The sequence below is a fragment of the Trametes versicolor genome, assembly GCF_000271585.1.
Source record: "Trametes versicolor FP-101664 SS1 unplaced genomic scaffold TRAVEscaffold_15, whole genome shotgun sequence".
NCBI lineage: Eukaryota > Fungi > Basidiomycota > Agaricomycetes > Polyporales > Polyporaceae > Trametes > Trametes versicolor.
In genome coordinates, this window is record NW_007360335.1 from 366,776 (window position 1) to 386,261 (window position 19,486).

Consider the following 19,486-nt stretch of genomic DNA (forward strand, 5'->3'; position numbering starts at 1 on the left):
GAGGAACTACGACGCTGGCAGGTGTGCGGTTCAGCTGGACCGGGTGATGAAGCAGATTACCGTCCTCATCTTCAAGCAGTGAGAGGACACTCCACGCGAAGATGCTCTGGTCGTACTGCTGCTTCAGGATCTCCTCCTGCAGACGGATGAACGCATGCCGCCCCTCACCGTATAACGTCGGCATGTTGATCCCGAACAGGCCCAGAAGACAGTACGCCTCGTCCTCTTCACGTGTGGTCGTGCGAAACGCTGCCCACGACATCCGTTGGGCGACGCTTGCCGACCGGACGTCCGAGATGTGCCGCAGGTATTCCGGATCTATCTGTGTGATTTCGGAGAGGAGTGTCCCCAACGTACCCTTGGTACCGATGAACTGCCAGTCCCAGGAGACAAAAATGAGGAGATTGGGTGCAAGCAGCTCTTGGAGCGTCCATCCCCTGGTAAACCATTTGCTTTGGCGGAAGTCTGAATCGGGCGCACAGATATCCTCGATGCCGCTCACGTCGCTGAGGAGTGCGAAGCACATCGCCGAGTGTTGGTACCACAGGTACATCGAGTTGATCGCCTCCGAGAGCTCGGAGCTGCTCGTCTTGTCGATGCAGCATGCGTCGAACCATAGGTACCTGTAGCCTCCTTCCCGGCAGAGAGCGCAGGCTTCACGAAGCTTTTTGGACAGCCTTGTATCTGAGAGGACAGTGCGGGAGATCGACGGCTCCTCAGTTGCGGTGACGGCAGCGAGCAGCCTCTGCCCCCATCTCAGAAACCGAGCAAGGATTTTGACTCCGATCGTGGCCACATCTGGATACTTGGAGGAAGTCTCTGCGTATTTGATAGCATAAAGCTGCAGAATATATCTGCAGTAGATATCGATTCAGCTAGAGTGTCACCGGCGTGCATTTGCCAGTGTCCCATCACGCACCTTGACCAAAAGACAAGCGTCTTCGCGGTGTTGCCCTTCCAAAAGGAGGCTTGTATGTTGCAGACGTCTTGATAGGACTGCTCTCCCTGAGGGTCCCATGTATGACTGATGATGGCATACGGCACTTGAAAATGATTTATGACGACGCGGAATTGCCCTGTCTCTGTGTCGATTAGCCTCATGATAGACGTGTGTCCTTGGAGTTAGACGTCAGTTTGCGTGCTATGCCCTCCTTCAGTTTGAAGACGCGAAGTACTTACTCGATGAAGATCGTGTACTCCGATGCGTGGTGTCTGGTATTTGGAAAGGACTACATGCATGGTCATGCATGGATATCGACCACGCGGGAAATCTGGATCACGCTGTTCATGGCGGCTATTGCGGGGAATCCCACGGAGTCGTGGTTGACTTGATACTGCTGTCTCCTTCCGCGTCGCATGAGCAGCACCGTGTTTTTGCCTTACAGTTTTGCAGCGTAGGATCAGAAAGTGGCTTTGATTGAAGTCAGAACGTACCTCAACTTAGTCGCGTACGTCTGGAGCCAATGAGTTCGAACGAGTAGCTTCAATGAGCATACCAATCTTAGAATATATGTCACGGGTGAGTTGATTTGGCCCCTTCTATGCCGACGCTCATGTTTGCAATTTACAGTGCGAGTGTCACGCCGGCTGGCGCGGAAAGAGTGGACGCATGCATATGGGAGATGGTGGAGAGAGAAAGGTCGAAACGGCAAATTCTGCGACCGATCCACGTTTGGCGCCTATTTAAGCGGAGGCGTGGACCTGGTTGCCGCGCGCGAGGCCCGAGCAAGGCTTGTCGCAAACCACGACATTGAGCCACTGAACCGAGCCACTGCCCTATCATCTGAGCTCAAGGATGTCGCTAGCTGCTGGGTACAAACAACAAGGCAATGATGAATTCAAAACCGGACGATTCACTAGGTGTGTGGCAAGAATATGTTCAGTATTGCTTCGCGACCATGAGCTCATGGAAATTTTTCTGACTGGTTTTGCACTCAGAGCATCAGAGTTATATGCAAAGGCAAGCTTTTTGTGGCTCGAATACATTTTTTGAGACTTACGTGTCCTCGGTCTAGGCTGAAAAAGCGGATTCCAGCGATCCAATCTACCCCTCGAATCTGAGCGCCGCTTTATACGAAACCGGAGACTACGCCGGCTGCGTATCTGCCATTTTACGCTCTTGGAAACTACTCAACTCTCAACGCGACGCGAGACGCGACCTAGTCATCAGGCTGTCTAGCAGGCTGGCCAAGGCACTCTGCTTCTCTGCGAGGTCGAACCCGAGCTCGCGCCTTGCGTTTGAGCTTCACGCGACTGACATAAAAGAACTCAAGGAGTTCTGCTTGACATCCAGCTCTGGTGCATCTTCTTCGCCTGCCACCGAAGAACTGCGTCGTGCTTGGCAAGACTGGGAAACAGCTGAGTCCGAGGTTGCCGCCCTCGCACAGAAAGGCGACTTGTGCCTCGCGGCGTTTTCGCGACTACCGCTGTTCATGAAGCCACTGTAAGTTGTTTACATTTTTAGCTTATTGATGTTGCGCGCTGAAGATGAAAAGTGATGATGCGAAGGAATACTACACTGTCAGTGCAGTAGATCGCAGAAATTAACATATCGGCTAACAGAGTACGCTATTATAGATCGGGCACGACGTAGTCATCGACCTCACTGCTGGATGGGGCTCCGACAGCGGAAACGATCCGCTGAAGATTGATATGCTTCCTTCCGAGAAGCTGCCTCATGTTTCATTCCTCTTCGGAGGCGTCGGGGATGGTGAGCAAACATTGTACTGGGAAACCGGAACACTGCCCAATCATCTTCATTTAAGGACGGCATGCCCTTGGCACCATTGCAGGCTTGTACCAGGCCTACAAGAAACTCTCTGCAAAGAAGCGCTCCATATTCCATACGCACCTTACCCTCCTCGACATTCACCCAACGGCGATTGCCCGAGATCTGTGCATGTTGACCCTCTTACACGAACTAAGCATCACGACTGAGCCAATTATACGCGCGGAGATCAAGGCAACGCTTATGTACTCGTTCTGTGCCGCAGTTATGCCCGGGTACTGCTACGACCGGTACGTCAATCATCCTCAATCCACGAGCCGCCACTTACGACCTAGGGACAGTCTGATGACCGTTGTGAAAGACTTGACTCGGGAGTTGTCAAAGTCACCCCCCGCGCTCCCCGCTTGGCTGCACGTTGAGGTGAACACGATTCCCGTCGTGCTCCTTGCACTCGACTATTGGACGAGAGCGCAGAAGACCACACGGAAGATGCTCGCGAACCACACGTACATGACTCCAGAAGCCCAGTGGAGCCAGCGAGCGCAAGCACTGGGCAGCGGGGGCGACGGAGGCGACTTCCGAACGCAGTTGCGAGACAGCTTCACGGAGCAGCGATGCGCGATCGAGGCGACACTCCGCGGGCTCTCTGACGCCCAGTTGCTCCAGATGCAATGGCTGCCGCAGGGAATGACTGCACGTGAAGGGCGTGCTTTCGTCAACTCGAACATGGAGATGCTCGTGAACATGATGCAGCAGATGGTTTCCACCGGGAAGGTTCCGACGAACGAGCAGGACTGGTACAAACTTACCAAGGTTTTCCTTCCCCCTGCGGAGCTCCGAGGCCGCCATCCCAGTTTCCAGAAGGCATGGTCGACGATGACGCAGGGCGCCGACGACGTGGAACGGAGCCTCGCTCGCAAGGTAGGCTCCTCCTTTGGACTACACCTGATGATATTCGATTGAACGTTACGTCCATGTAGATCAATTCCCACATAGAGAATGAGTGGAGGACGAACATCACACTCTTCGTGAGTACTTAATGTAACTTCGCCCGACGTGCACGTGTGACCTTTGCTTGCATAGGACTCTAACTATGATAGCCCCAAGTACTATCCCGGGGGCGACGGGTACAAGACGCTGTCTGGTGATGTTTTCGAGCCTGTTAACCACATCGAAGACTTCAATCAGAGGAACAAGACACGACCCAAAGGCCCTCTCAAGAACGATGCTAATGCGACCGCGTGGGATACCTTCAACGCATTCTTCGACGAAATTTCCAACGCGTTGAAGGGCCTTGAGGGTCACATCACTGTCGAGCTCATCGCGGGCGGCCTCTCCGAAGAACTTGCCAAGATGCGGTTGGGTGGAGATGTCACTCGCCCCGCCAGTTTTCCGAGGAAGTACACGAGAATGTGGTTGAGCAACGTACCGTGAGTTCTCTCATTCTAATCAGCGTCACATCTCCACAACTCGAGTTCTCAGAGATTACACACATGGCCCGATGAACATGGCGCTATACGTCGTCCCGAGCCTTCATGAAGACCAACCCGCAGGTGCCTCGTGCAACTGTCTCTTGAACACGGGTTCCTGGAGCAACGATGACCACTACTTCTACACGTGAGTTGCACTCGCCCGTCTACATGAGCGGGCGCTGATCGCGCACAGGTATACGCAATTGCTCCCTAAGGATGTGCCTCGCTATCTTGGCTGCAAGGTTATCCGTTCACAAGCTGTCATGGATGTTCTCGTCCTCGGGCCCCTACCTCTTCCTCGTCCTCTTTCGGACCTTGCCTCCCGTGATGAGCTCACGACGTGGCTCACTCGAGTCCTTTTCAACACCCTCATTCCGGGCCGCACCCGCCTACCCCCGGAGAACGTGCGGCTCCCGAACAACCTCGTCGCCTTCTTCGGTCTGCTCGTGCATCTTCATCGAGTTGGTTTCCCTGCACACTGGCTTTCCGGATTCCTTGCGCGCATGCTCAGTGGGAGCATGGTGTCGGACATCGCGCCCTACGGCGAGGTGTGGCCAATCCCCTTGGACGACATGCGCCGACGCGTTCCCTCGCGGCGCGTCCGCACGGACCCATGGATCGTGGAGTTCGAGAATATTGTCGCGACCGCCTACTACGCGATCCCGTTCCCCGTCGCGAGCACGCTTCCCCCGAGCTTCTCGTGCGAGCCGGAGGACATCCTGGTGTGGGAGGCGAAGGTCACCGCGACCTTGCCGTTCTCGACATCGTGGAACCCGTTCATGGGGTATGGCTCTCCGTACGAGCCGGTGACTCGACTCCTCTTCTACAAGCCTTCCGCCGATGCACCAGGGACGCTCATCAGTGGGATGCCTAGAATCTTTGAGGGCGCCGCGAGCCCGCCGCCTGGCACTTTCTTTGTTCTTACAGCCCAGGAGCTCGTCCAGTACGATACGCGTATCAGGTTCCGACTGAGCAAGCGTCGCGTAGAGAGCATGCAAGCGGAGAAATGGAGCATGGTCGCATACCGCCAGGACACGGGTCAGCAAGGTCAGCGGTCCTAGCTCCTTTCACAGCTGAGACATAGCTGACGAGATGTCTCCATAGCTACCCGCCCCGTGTCAGCTGCGCAATGGACTCCCGTCGGCAAGGGCGCCGACGCTGCATAAGTTTTTCAACGCACCTCTTGCCGCTCTTGGCGGATCGCATGCAACGCATCGTGACCAGGTCTCGTCGTCCGAGGTTTGTACGTGCTCTCATGGTTGCCGGTTGGCACACTAAGCTGACTTCGACCATTCTCAACAGTACTGCTTTCTCCGGTCTTGTACCTTACAATGTATCATTGGTTCACAGCAATCGTACTTGCCTATGAATAGTTCACCGGGGTCCCCGACGCCCGACCACCCCCTTCGAAAGAAGCCAGCCAACCGTATGACACTACTAGTTCTTTTCGAAGACGTTGCAGCAGCTTCAAGCTCAGGAGACCCAGGCGTCAAGAAAAGCGGCGAATGTGAGTGTTCCATTGAAGGATCTTCGGCTTCTGGTCCAGACGTCGTGCTAGCTGGCGTGCCCGGATTGGTTCCCTGGCCCAGAGATCAACTTCCTCGACAGTCGGTGCGAGTTGCACTGTCGCTGGCTCTCGCGTAACTCTGCACGCGGACCGCCGCTTTTGACCGGCAAGTCGGTTATTCCCAGCGGACGACCTTCTACTGGTCATAGAGATAAACAGTCTTTCAACAGGTATTTACCTGGCCTACACCACCAAGTAAAGATGGTCGTCAGTACCTTCAATCCCATCCTACACTTCAACCGCGCTTGTTGCCGGTTTGAACGCCTTTGGAGGTCCGGACGAGAACCATATGCCCTACCACAGGGCTTCCCGCATTTGGCTTCACCGTACGTCGCTAGTGATAATGCCGCTATGGAATACTCACCAGGATCCCCAGTACACGGCTTCGGGCAATGCTTCCAGGCAGAGAGGGATGTAGAAGCCTGCCAACTATAACAACAAGCGACCTCCGTGGGAAGTGCCCCTGTTTATGGGCGGGACGGGACACCGGGCTCGGCTGAAATGTGCACATCGTAAACGCACCAGGCGCGGGTCTCCCGACTCCAGGCGTACCTTGGACAGTGCAAAATCATTTAGTGAGAAACATGCTCTCCGGCGGCCCTGGCTTTAACGCTCAGTCTGCGATCCCACAGGTCCTAACGTTATGTCGCGTCGGCTAGCACCCCCGTCCCGATATTGCGCCGAGTCCTTTGCCAATGTGTCATGGCACGCAATGTCGTATTGACACGCTCTCATTCGATCAACACTAACTCGGGGGCCCTCGATGTTAGCGTCCAAAAGCTCATATCGTGTGGAGCATGCCAACCGCAGGCTATATTCGTGTATGCGGTGCTTCTCGCTGTTGTGAGCACAATTTATGACTAGGCTAATCATAGAATAGGTACACGACCCACTAGCGAAGTTTATATCCCTATTCAGCTCCACAGGTGCGGCAACCTTGGTCAAAGAAAGCAGGGCTGCTGCGCCCACTTTGTCTATGTTAATCCTCCTGGAACGCGCGGGAACCGGTGTGAGTGGAGCGTCGATACTTTTCTGCTTCTATCTCTCACAGAACATATCCGGCGGCAACAGCTCACTCCGTGGCGTACAACCTCCGCCGTCCGCGGGAATGCAATCGAGGACGACAGATCTGACGAGTCGACCTCTCCAAAACGCCTACGTCAGCTATGCATGGACACAGCTTTCATCTTCCCTACAAAGACTCTCTTTGGAGGGTCATTATCACGCATACGCGGTATCAATCCTCCCATGGAGGACAGTCAACGTATGCCTGTTCAGTAAGTCGGGTTGTGCTGCCGCGGGGGTCATATGACTAACCGATCCAAGAGACTGGTGCGTTGCTATTTCAGTCAACGCCGTACCACTCGACGCCATTCCAGTGTTTGCCCATACCCTTTCCGAGAGACCGTCACGGCCCATTCGGTTGCCCAAGCGAGCGAGCTGGCAAACTTACGTTGAGGCTACATGTCCAGTTCCCCGCGAGCGTGCCGCGCGGCCCATACAGCGGCTTCAGCATGGCACAACCGACAAAATTTGCGCCACGCTCACGGTGAGTGAGGACCTTCACTGCGAACAGTTTTCAATTTACTGAGCCTAATAGACATGAGCAGATGGGAATGGCAACGGGACAGGGGCTGGTAGCAACCTTCCTCTCCCATACTGGATAGGTTGCGCGCTCGTGGGTTTCCATGTCTGCTCCCTGTCGATTGTACGTTGAGTAAGTGAATCCGACATGTGTGGTTGTTTGTGAGAAGCAGACATGTCCGACTGACCCTTCCCGTTCTCGAAGACGCGGATCGCGAGCTCGTGGGGCTTTACCCATGTTACTGCTCATAGGACCTTGGACCAGCAGTACGCCGTGTCCACCTGTCACAAAAAATGTGCGTTATGGAAGAACGCGCATGGCGACGATAGGAAATCGATATTGCGTGGCGGAGGAGGCTAGCAATGAGGACTCGGCATTCGAGTCGGCCAGTCTGGACAGCTCTACGAGTACGACCCGTTAAATAGAGGGTAGCTCAGAGCGGTGACCCCCATCGACCAACCACACCTACTCTCCTCACCTCCTCACTCGTCTCTACCTGTAGCCATGTTCTCCAAGAGCATCATCTCCTCCGTCGTGCTCTGCCTCGGCCTCGCTCTCCAGGCCAGCGCACACGCAATCATCACCCCCGCCCTCGGCGTTAGCGGAACCGCTGTGCGCGCAGACGTTCAGCGCCCTTCCGCGGCCACCGAGTGCGGAGCGATCAACATCCCCCAAAACATCGACAGCTCGACGCCGGCCGTCGCGAACGACGCTGGCATCTTCAATGTCACGATCACCGACTTCAACGGGTACGCACGTCCAGAGATTACTCTGCTACTTCGCTGTACTTACTGCCATCACAGCGGTGTCGACGGCTCGCGCCAGATCGCGACCGTGCTTGTTGACCCCACGGGAACCGGAAACTTCGCTAAGGCCCAGCCCGCGACCATGCTTTTGAACGGAGACTTGGTGAGATGCGCTCACGAGGTATATTGGAGCCTCCACTGACCTTGCTCTCGTTTAGGCCCCGACGGTCGTCGGCTCTCAGCCGCTCACGGTTCAGCTCCCCGCAGGCGTCGAGTGCGCCGGTGGCGCTTCCGCCAACAAGTGCCTCGTCTCGTTCACCACTGCCGGCAACTTCGGCAACTGCGTGGTCGTTGAGCAGTCCGCCTAAGCGGCGCAGCCATAAACTTAGGTGCGACTAAGCTGTTCCGGTTTACGCGCAAACACGTCCTCACGGTCAACGCACACAGGATGTCCTGGTCACATCGTGTTTGACATAAAGGGTTCTGAAGCGTATCTCGTATTGGGTAGACGTTATAAGACAGCGGTCGACCTGCTAGTTGGGAAGGCCGGGGTGTACCATCATCATCATATCCAGGTTTTTACAGTTGAATGACCTTTCAGTCTGGCCCGAGTGAACTCGCACATGCATTCCAACTCGCTAAAACCGTACCGCGCCGCGTGAGCAGCGAGTTCGGAGTGGCGTCGTGTCTCGTGTAGCGTCGGCCGGGGGAAAACTTGGATGAGTGGTATGACACTTGTGCGAGAAAGCTGTCTTTGTACTATGTGGTACATGTTTGCTCGGTCGTCTAGTGATTTTGCGAAAGTCGTTCATCTGAGGGACCGCCAGCGCAAGGGGGAGAATTCATATATACCAGTATACTACTGAATAGTATAGGCCGGCTGGCTACAAAATGTCGAGGTTATCAGGCACGACATATTTGCTATGTCTATGCGCGTCGTATAGGCCGCTTCAGTACACAACACGAGCCTTTGCAACAAACAAGATGCTACCTCGGCCATCCGCAGATGCAGCGGCGCTACTATCGGTCGGTTGTGACCGCCGCTGTCAAATTTCAGGGCCTGACGTACACCAAGATGAGCTTGGAGTATGCTGCTCAATCAGTCACGATGGTAGATACCGTTGCATCACTTACCTGAGCTTCGAATGCGCCTCCCTCTATCGGCACATCATCAACATCTGTAGACCCGTAGTTACAATCCGCTGCGGGCATCCGCTTTCCTTGCGTCTTCGGGCGGCGGGGGAGTCGACACTATCCACGGGTGCGGACAAGAAACGTTGAACAGTTGGCGGCGTCGCAGTTGAACGAACTTGCTCTTTCTGATTTTGATCTGCGGATGGCGGTGGGAGCGTCGAACTTCGTCGGCGCGGGAACGGGGATCACCTTAGGCAATATTCTACTCCACGCGGTTGAGTAGAGTACGTACTTGAAAGGCCCTTCCGTATTTTTCAAGGCAAAAAGTTTATTTGAGTAAGAGAGTATTGATGTGATCAGGATCATGGGTGCACACCTGCATGCATTGCCAGTCGATAGACATGGAGCGGCATTTGAAGGACTTGGGAACGTACAACTGCCATTTTTACTCCCATCCGCGCTGCGACGCCGGGCGTAGTTTTGATGGTTTCCGCAGCTTGAGATCTGGGTGTAACAGAACCTCCGGTGCGAATTTCTGTGGCGCCAGTGGGAGGGGGGTGGGCACGGTGCGACGTGTTAGCGCGAGCTTAAGACCTGAACATCGCAAGGCTGGTACTTATCGCACCTGCGTTGCATCTCTGGCTTACCTGCGTCAATCTGCGTCAATATTGAGCGTGAAGAGACACAGCCCAAGAGTGCGTCGCGCGCGGGGGATGCTGCGCCGCAGATGCGTGTCATATGGTTGCAGACGTCCGGCGGAGCGCTGCAGAGCGCTGCCTGTCCCCCCGTGCGTGTGCGGCCCCGACTGGTGCGACCCAACTTACCTGCGGGAGCACTGAGCGAACATTCGAGCCTGCTTTGACTCTCTGGACAAAGTATTCGGTGCACAATGTTGGTATGCATGAGAGCGTGAGGGTGGGTTGACGCGGACGTTGGAGGACGCCGCACTCCTCGCAAACGCCCGCCTTTGGTCCGCCTGTCTGCCACGTGGCAACGAGATCCAAGATCGCGCTGTCGTCGCGCTCAACTCGGGCGGCACAAAAGTTGTCCTCTCGACTCACGTCCGTGTTCGCACTTGCGCAACACTTGCTTTCGGTCGTATGGACCTTTCCTTTGTGGTCAATGGGGCGACGAGGCTTACCTATTTGACCCTTCCATGCCACACGGTAAGGTCTTAGGGCGGTCATATCGCCTCCAGAGTTGCGCCTGTCAGTGCACGACGGAGTCGGGTCGATCTTCCGTGGCTACAGCCTCAATCATGGAGTCGTAGCCTGGACTCAGTTGCTCATGGCATTGCCGCCACAGGTACGTCTTGCACCTGCGATGATGATCCCTCAACACTCTGTTCGACAGGTTCGGTTCTATCTCGTTGCCGTACCTATCCCTCCGTGAGTTTAGGAATCCCAATATCTCTATCAGCCTGGCTTCTCCCAAAGACGTCTTCGGCCCTATTTAAGAGCTTGACAACGGTTCGGTCGCGACAGCACAGATTCATGATAGTGCCCTCACGACCTCGCTGAACTTCCGCTCCTTGAACATGTTGCAGCCCCTCAACATACTCACACTCCTTTTCACTATCGCATGGTGCTGCGCTACGGTGCTCGGGGCGCCCCAGAAAATCGACAACACCAGTCCCGAGATCCAATACACGGGTGCTTGGAGCATGTTCAACACACCAGGAGATGGGGACTTCGGAAACACGCTCGCATTCTCGCAAGATAACTTGGACACGGCGAAATTGCAATTCTCGGGTGCGTATTTGTCCGTCTTTCACCTGCCCATTTACCGCCTCTGTCCGTTTCATCTGGAGAAGGCTATTTTAATAGCTGACGACAAGCCAGGCACCTCGGTCACTGTCTTCGGCGCCCTGAAGCCAGTGGGGACATGGAACATGCACTCTGCGTACTATCTGGACGACTCTTCTCCGGTGGGATTTATTCCGAACCCCCTGGTCGCCTCAGAACAGCATCAAGTGACATTCTACTCCTCGGGACCGCTCAGCGACGGGCCTCATACTCTCACAATCGTCAACATGGGTCAACAGTTCTGGTTCGACTTCATTGCAGTCGAGACATCCGCCTCGACGACGACGACAACGAAGACGGCAACGGTGCCGAATCGATCCCCCGGTACCGTGACGCTTCCGAGCCCCGTCCCGCCTACTACAACTTCCACTAGTCCCATCCAAACCGCGTCCTCAGTATTGCCTCCCACAGTCACGAGCACGATCCCCTCGACTTCTTCCTCAACTATCAGTCGCTCTAGCTCTACTCTCACGTTGTCGTCCTCGGCGATACCCACTACGTCTGTTTCTTCATCTAACTCAACCGAAACGACTAGCAACACCACAAGGAGTCCCGCATCGTCGAATACACCAACACAGTCATCCTTGACACCCACGTCGAACCCTGACACTACAAACGGCATCGCCACATCACCATCGTACAGCTCCACATCTTCGACCTCCGCTACTCCCACGAGCACAGGCATAGATAGCGGCCACACTCTACCTCTCGGGGAGATCATAGGCATTGCTGCGGGCGGAGCAGCCCTCATCCTGGCGCTCGCGCTCGCCTTCTTCGCGCTCTGGCGCCGCCGTCGACGCATCGCCGCGCGCGCCGCCATCTCGCCATTCGGTACGTCCACCCCCCCCCCCTGCCGATTTCGCGCCCCTCATAACGCTCACCACGTGCAGTCTCAGACCCGGAAGACGACTCAGACGGCACGCCGTCCCCGCCGCCCGACTACTGGCCGTCCGAGAAAGGCAGCGCGATCGACCGCGCGCGGCTCAGCGTCCCCGTGCAGCTGCCCGCGCGGCAGATGCTCGTCATCACGCACGGCGACCACGCTGGCGGCATGTGGGCGGACTACCAATCGTCGATGCCGACCCCGTCCGGGTACCATGCGTCGGAGTCGAGCAGCGACGGCGATTTGAAGGCGTTGCGGGCGGACTTGGCGCGGCGCGCGAAGCGCCCGGCGGCTGCGTGCGTGGCGCCGGAGAGTCGGGGTGTGCCGTTTTGAGGTGTGTGTATACCCGGGATTGAGGGCGATGGAGCTTCTTGAGGTTGGGGGTTGCCATGTAGAACGCCAGAGACGTTGATGAACTTCACATTTTGAGCTGTAGCCGCATGTACGACGGCCTTGGTGATAGGGCGGTTGTAGACACGACATCCAGTCCCGTTCTGTTTGAGAATGGTATCTTATTTGCCAGAGCCTACGAGTCACATTGCAGATTGCAGTTGACTCAGTCGGAAAAGGTATTTTCTTCGTCTACTATGCTTTCCCTTGTGAAGACGGACTCACTGATGCTGCTTTTTCCAGATATTGGATGAAGCGTCGTAGGAACTGCCGCTTGAACGAGGACAGGTACCTGCCACAGCCCCATCTTGGATTTGCTCTCCAAAGTCTTTGAACTCGCTCCCGTGCATCACACAACAGGTACACGAGGGCGCGCGAGGATGCTCGAGCGCACAGGTTCTGGCATCAAGTCGGCCGAAGCGGGCCGACCAGTTGATTCGTCGAGTCACTGTGGTGCAAACTCCTCTCCAGCACGGCTATTCCTGTAGTTTGGTCGCACTGGGTACGTTTGCAGACGCATCGTCAAAGGGAGATCTGGATGCACACGCCGTCGCCGAGCTCCCATCATCGAAAGGGCAGCAGACACCGCAACACATCTGGCCGCCGCACCGACCACCAACCGGCAGCTCGAATGGTGGCGAAGGCACAGTGTACTCAAGCGCGCCTTCCGATCCCAGTCAACTCAACGCAAGCTCAGCACCGCTCATAGTCTCTACGCAAGCAGCGAGCTTCGGCGGCCCGCCAAATGCCCCTTCAATTCGTCCATCTAACCTCGCTCATTCGGCCCCGCCGCTTCAAGTTTCCGCGGACTCGAAGGTTCATGTGAACGTCCTGGTCGTTTCTGGATCTTTGCCCGTGCCACCTGTGGAGGATCAGGAATCGCACCACGCTGCCGCAAGAACGGGCCCTAGACGGTCTATGGATGGAGGTACGCGCATAGCGGGTGGACCTCCGGGACAGGCGATCACGATGTCCGAAGTAGGGAGCCAGAGCGTGGCACACACCCTTCCGCCTTCTTACGACCTTTACCCAAGTTGATTAGTTGTACATTACAATCATGGTAACAACAGCCACGGGGATCGGAGTATGTACTCACTCTTATACAACTCGATCTGAATGTCTCGTGCAAGTATTATCACGACAAGGGCAAACGGTATACGTATACAGCAGGCTATGGATCGACCGTACAAAGTCAAAATTGGGTGTGATACGAAGGTGCTGAAGTTATGGAAGCCGAGTCCAGCGCAAAATCCTCAAACGGATTACCAACGTTCTCGGCCGCCATGTCAAGCGGGCCACCAGCAAGCCGCACCCCACCGTCGGCGGATTTCTTGGGCCCGTGCGATCGTCCCCTCTCCACACCCCCTGGACTTCTGCCTTGGCTGTCTCCAAGCCCGCTCGGGTCTTCAACATGTGCCGTGAAGGCGCTATTGCCACGTTCCGAGGAAGAGGCCGTGTAATGTGTGGAGGCATGCGGCTGTATCGAGATATCCGCTTCAGTCTGATGACCTGGACGCACAAATGCAAGAGGCGGAGAAAGGATAATCGAGGAGTTGACGTGGTGCGTCGAAGCTGCAGGGAATGGGATAGCCAGGAAGGACCGGTCCGGGATTGAGCGATGACGTCTATATGACGGCGGAAGCGTCGACATCGTCGCGTCGGTTGCGTATCCGTCTTCAGCAGTGGAAACACTGCCTCCACCAGTGCTAGCGAGAGATCGGCGCAAAGGGGCAGGTTTGGGACCATGTCCCCTTGTCAATTTTGCAGGGTTCGAAAGGGGATGTGTCGCTACAGAGACAGCGTCGGGGGAATTGCGAGTACACAAGTCGCTTTTTGTGCTTGTCGGACCACGTGGAAGTGCAGTATACGAGGCTAGTATCTCGTAGGTTTTGGATTTTTCATTGGCGTACACAGGGGCGGCATATACACGTGGGTGTAAGGGAAGGGCGGTGGTGGGGTTCTCTGCGCCCGGGATTGGACGAGCAACGTGAACATCTCGCGCATCGTGGATGGGAGAGGTGAGACTGCTTGTCGTTACTAGCTCGTTGTGCTGAACGTTCGCGTCCTCGCCGGCGAGTGAGTGCCACCTTTGGCGGACTGGTTTTACTCTAGTGCGTCTGAGACGAGCTGTCACAGTAGGGTATGTCAATCACTGTATTTTGGTTATGAGCGACGCGTCACGTACCCACTAACCCCTTCGCGCTCCTGACCGCAGCTCGCGCCATTCGCCTCGGCAGCCATGCGATTGCAAATCCACTGGCTATGACGAAGAGGACTACCTCGCCCGCTCCTATTGCAACGCCCTTGGTGAGCGCTCCGTCATCTGCTCTCGCCTCAATGACGAAGGCGCGAGAGCTGGTAGTCAGGCTCTGTTCAGGTCAAAAATTGACTCAACATGCGTTCTGTGGGTACTCACATACGTTCCTTGATTAGGAACCGCCATGAATCTTAGTTCTACTGGGCCTTAGATAGCCCACTGAACCGCTGTAAACGATTGAATCTGTCTTGCACCGGCGAGTGGAGGTGGAAAGAAGAGGGCAGAAGTCGTGAATCTAAAGCACAGCCCTGCTCTTTCTCTCCTCTTGTAGAACTCCCTCATCATGATAATGTCATGGCCGGGAGGTTGGTCTGTCGCAGGGTAATTCCACGACTGACTTCAGCTTGAGCGTGTCTGTTATCACAGGTCGTCGACGGCATCTCAAATGCACCCCTCCTATCTGTTGAGCGCACGCATGATGCTATACACTGCTATGTAAGTGGCAACCTTCACGAGCCTATTGGTAGCGCGTCAAATCTCTTACGATGTCTGCCCCCCTATGTCCGTCGTCCTAGAGATGGGACGCAGGTACGTTCCCGCGGTCTTCCACGCTCCCCTTCTCCAAGCTGTCCGCGCTCTTGTTGTCGACGTACACCGCTTCCTCGTCTCCGTAGTTCGTCTCCTTCACCGTGCGCAGCACCAGCCATGCGAGCGGGAACGAGACAAGCATCGGGATCCCCGACGCGAGCTGCTCGTTTAGGAGCGGGGTCCCCACTGCATCCATGCCGAACGCGCCCGCGGCACCCGCGGACTGCACGGCCTTGTAGAGCCCTGCGTAGCGCGCAAGCGTGAAGGGGTCGTTCGAGAGCGCGGACATGATCCAATACGCTAGCGCTTGGTAGCAGGCGTATGAGAAGAAGTCTGAAATGACGTGTCAGATCGTGTGCGCTTGTGGGGAACATATGTGTAAGACCTACAGAAGAAGAAAAGCGCCCCCTTTCCCTTGTAGTTATCGTCGTGGTAGTTGATACGGTTGGCGTCATTCAAGTCGGCACGGGTGAAAGTGACCTGCCACGCGAGGCCGACGGACCAGACGACTGCGACGACGATGGCCACGGTTGCGAGGCCAAGGTAGCCTCGGGTGCGGCGACGGAGCCCCTTGAAGTCAAGGCAGAAGTACCCTATCAGGAGCGCGCCGACGATGGAACCTGCGCTTTCCAGGGTCGCGTTCAGTGCCCGGGTTGCGCTATCAAAACGTGCGGTGTTGACGGCGCTTTGGTAGGCGTAGAAGTAGTTCGAGGCAAAGAACATCGGCACGAGCGCTGCGGTACAGTTGTATCAGTGTGCAAAGCCGCACCAAGATCATGGAATCCATACCGAGCATGCGCCAGTCCATAAGGAGGCGAAGAACTCCCAGGACTTCTTCGTGCAGCTTCGTGGATGCCTTGAGCTTGACGAGCGTACCGTCAGATCGGATGACCTTATGCGGAGGTAGGACGAGGAACGACGAGGCGACACCAATGAAGATGATCACCAAGAATGCCTGAAGAAATAGATATTAGCTTCCGATGGTCCATAGAATGCTGGAACGTGGGATGCTCGCTATGTATGTAGAATTAGAGACAGCAGAGAGCTGCCCGCTCTCGATGTTGATGGCGAGGGCGATGATGGAACCGAGCAAGGAACCAAACTGGAAGATGGCGAAGAAGATGGAGAAGGCCTTTCCCTTGTCCTTTTCCAGCGGATAAGACATCATTATCGAACCTTGCGCCGACCATAGTAGCGCAGCGGAGATGCCCTCGAGGGCCCCCGCAAATATAACGAACCAGCCGGCCCGTTGGGTCTGGTAACTGCGTCGGAATGCAGCTTGTCAGCTGCGCGCCATGTAATGGAAGAACATAACTTACCACCAGAGCGACCCAACGTAAACCGCGTAGCCAAGCGTTCCAAGGAAGAGCGTAAGCCGTGGACCAAGTACTAGAAAGGATATGTGAGAGTGAGAAGCGCATTAGGCGGAATAGGTCGTACAGTTATTGATACCGCCGCTAACCAGGCCGGTGACGGCGAAGAGGCCGTAAAGGACGCCCTGGGAGGTATCCGACAGAGTGATGTCGCTAAGACCTCCTGCTCCTAAGTTCGAGACAGCACTGAACATGCCCGCCGTGGCAAAGCTTCGGGGTCGTAGTTTGCGATCACGTCAGTAACCAGAGGGCACGCCAGTTATCAGCCTCGACCCACCAGGTAAAGCCGACCAGCACCACTTGCGCCGTGGGAGAGCTGAGCGGGACACACCGAGTTTCAGCAACGTTTACATTGGGGTGTAGAGAAAGACGCACGTGTACCAAACAGGGACCTTAAACTCGAACATAGCGTCCCTGGAGCGAATGCCTGGGTGCAGGGTGGTGCAGGCGGGCCTTCCGTCGATACAAGCACAAGTGAGAGAGCTGGCCTGGGGTGGTAACGCGCCGGTCGCGCTGTTATAATGGGAATATCTCTAGGGGTAGAAGCGACGATCAGTAACGGCATACGGCGCGAAATCAAGGTGTCGGCGTGGTAGCCTGCCGCTGGCCAGGCTGCTGTTTTGGTATCATCTATACCCGACATCTTTCATGAACGCTAGTAATGTTCATATGAGCGACTCTCTCTCGATCTGGGCTCTGAGTTTCCGCTGGCATGAAAGAGATCTTTAAGTAAGGGGAAGCATGTCAGTGTGGAAGGAGACGTACCATAAGCGAGGAACACGCGCCCGATGATGCGCCGGTCCCGGCAGTATGTACTGGCTAGGAAGGCCTGATGCGCGCGCCACCCTATGTTATCCCCTGTCCGTTCCACGCTCACATCTTACGGGCGAAAACAGACTAGTCCCCGATGCAAAGGGGCTTGGGGCTGCGTTCATGGAATTTCAAGGGCGTGCCCCAGGCGACTCGCCTGAGGGCGCAGCAGCCCATCGAGATTTGACGTGGAGATTATGCATGAAGATACGGCGCCTGCGTAATGTGTCACGATTGCGGAAGTTGCCAGCAGTATGTGTCAAGGGGCCAGGCACCAGCCATTCCTAAAGTAGTCCGTGACGAGAGTTAGAGCCAACCCGTCGTGAGTATAGATGGACAAAGACTTACATTTCAATTGCGTGAAGACACCCAGCGGCGCGGTTACACGCACGTATGTCTGAGTCCACCCATGCTGGTACTCGAGCCAAATGACTGCTCAACATCTTTGAACACAAAAACGAAGCTGAAGTACAATGCTGAAGAAATCACTCGTCGTATATTCGGTGCCTGCGCAAAATGCATACGCGGCGTCTCGCAGCAAACCTATCGAGACCGTCCGCAGTACGGGCAGTACGATATGTACCTTGAACCCCACGGTGATGTCGTAACCCACTTGATCGTTGAAAGGCCTGCAAGTGTCCTGGAGGGTTCATGGCGCACGGCCGCCCTGACGAGTGGTCGTTAGCTTTGGAACAACACGTACCCGCGGAGCTCGGTCCCACCAGCAAACTCACCGGCGTGCGCGTCCAGCCGCCACAGCAGCACGTCCCAAGCCCGGCGAGCTGGCCACAGCAGAACTTCATCTTCTTCCCTTCCTCGATCGTCTCCTTGAAGATGTCCCAAGGCTTCCTTACAGACGGCAGTGCGTTCCAACGACAATCATCGATCCCGAAGTGCTTCCAAAACGGAACAGCACCCCCGTCCGCGCCGTCGCCGAACTTCACGACCAGATAGTACGCGCCCGTCGCCGCATACGCGCTCCCAAGCTCGCGCCGGCCCATCTCGACCGCGAGCTCGCGCTCGCGCCACACCGCGGCGTACCCGCCGTCGTTCCCCGGGCACGCCGCCTCGTCCCGGTGCGCGATGTACACCCCGCGCGGCTCGAACTGCCGGTGCGCGGGCAGCGCGGGGTCGTTGCGGTACCGCAGCGAGAAGTGCACGATGTGCTCGGCCGCGGCGCGTGCGTTCCCCGGCTTCATGCGCAGGAAGTTCGCGAGCACGCAGTTGACGAGCGTCGCGTGGTGGAACTCGATGAAGGCGGCGAGGGCGGGCCAGGCGTTGGGGTTGGTGCATAGAACTTCACGCTCGAGGATTTGAGAGGCGGAGGGGAGGGGCGCCCGAAAGCCTCACATAGGGCTGATCACCCAGGGAGCTCCATCCAGTGCATCGCCAAACGCTGCCTCTATTGGTTTATCGTTCCATGCGGCGCTAACATTAAGCGGAGAGACAGAATCCATGTCCCTGAGATCGTCAGAGGTAAAGCTAGACGAGGCCATGGATGAGCAGCAAGTCGCGAAAGCCTGCAGAGGTACAGGTGCGGTTATGAGCGCCCATAGACGATGACGTCATATTATCTCACGCCTCCAAGCATGCGCATTGCGCGCGAGTAGGGATTACTGTACCTGCCCGACCAATCCGGCGGGTCACAGGTCACAAGGACCCCCGCTGCGCCGCATTTTGGCAGTTGTCCCGGGTCACAGCGGGTTCCGCCGCTCCAGGCCGTATTTTGGCGGCCTGTCACACCCCAAAATCGCTCCGCCGGCGGCCCTGCGGGGCAACCGCGCCGCTTTGTGGTACGGACAGTCACAGTCGCGGCCGGGCGCGCCGCTTTTTGCGGTCGCGCCGCTTCGGGAACCGCGGTCACACCCCAAACCCCCCGCCGGATTGGTCGGGCAGGTACAGTATTTGCAACGCGTTTTTTCTGTCTCGGGTGGAGCCCGTCTTGTCTCGGGTGGGGCAACAACGTGCGCCTGGCGCGCGTTAGAGAGTACGTATAGCGGGGCAGCGAGCTCGTCGACGGGATATTGGCGCGCATTTTGTGGAGGCCGTAAAATCTTGCTCCACCGTACTGTCGGTCTTACCCCACGAAGGCGGCCCCCGTTGCAAATAATCCCTAGTGCGTTTTGCGGGTCACTTTGCGCCTCTACT

The 19,486-nt window shown here is 56.3% G+C and overlaps 5 protein-coding genes across 5 annotated transcripts; 3 read left to right on the plus strand and 2 right to left on the minus strand.

Annotated features, from left to right (window-relative positions):
• Window positions 1–70: 70 nt before the first annotated feature.
• On the minus strand, window positions 71–1,101 carry TRAVEDRAFT_85744 (HET-domain-containing protein; the record flags this gene model as incomplete). Its single annotated transcript, XM_008046920.1, has 2 exons — window positions 71–712; window positions 985–1,101. Coding segments are annotated over 2 exons (759 nt in total), but the record flags the coding sequence as incomplete, so codon positions are not given.
• A 694-nt stretch (window positions 1,102–1,795) lies between these two features.
• Window positions 1,796–5,366, plus strand: TRAVEDRAFT_53988 (uncharacterized protein; the record flags this gene model as incomplete). The annotated part of the gene is made up of 11 exons (XM_008046921.1): window positions 1,796–1,860; window positions 2,036–2,443; window positions 2,496–2,520; window positions 2,578–2,710; window positions 2,793–3,018; window positions 3,070–3,649; window positions 3,709–3,756; window positions 3,812–4,158; window positions 4,211–4,345; window positions 4,394–5,247; window positions 5,305–5,366. The coding sequence occupies 11 exons, from the start codon at window positions 1,796–1,798 to the stop codon at window positions 5,364–5,366; spliced, it is 2,883 nt and encodes a 960-aa protein (XP_008045112.1).
• Window positions 5,367–7,856: 2,490 nt separating this feature from the next.
• TRAVEDRAFT_136429 (uncharacterized protein) lies at window positions 7,857–8,466 on the plus strand (the record flags this gene model as incomplete). Its single annotated transcript, XM_008046922.1, has 3 exons — window positions 7,857–8,101; window positions 8,156–8,261; window positions 8,317–8,466. The coding sequence occupies 3 exons, from the start codon at window positions 7,857–7,859 to the stop codon at window positions 8,464–8,466; spliced, it is 501 nt and encodes a 166-aa protein (XP_008045113.1).
• A 2,303-nt stretch (window positions 8,467–10,769) lies between these two features.
• TRAVEDRAFT_136281 (uncharacterized protein) lies at window positions 10,770–11,258 on the plus strand (the record flags this gene model as incomplete). The annotated part of the gene is made up of 2 exons (XM_008046923.1): window positions 10,770–10,983; window positions 11,074–11,258. Coding segments are annotated over 2 exons (399 nt in total), but the record flags the coding sequence as incomplete, so codon positions are not given.
• Window positions 11,259–15,138: 3,880 nt separating this feature from the next.
• Window positions 15,139–16,935, minus strand: TRAVEDRAFT_40781 (MFS general substrate transporter; the record flags this gene model as incomplete). Its single annotated transcript, XM_008046835.1, has 8 exons — window positions 15,139–15,488; window positions 15,545–15,889; window positions 15,945–16,110; window positions 16,171–16,417; window positions 16,475–16,544; window positions 16,596–16,738; window positions 16,806–16,844; window positions 16,904–16,935. 8 exons carry the CDS (start codon window positions 16,933–16,935, stop codon window positions 15,139–15,141), a joined length of 1,392 nt encoding a protein of 463 aa, XP_008045026.1.
• Window positions 16,936–19,486: the final 2,551 nt, after the last annotated feature.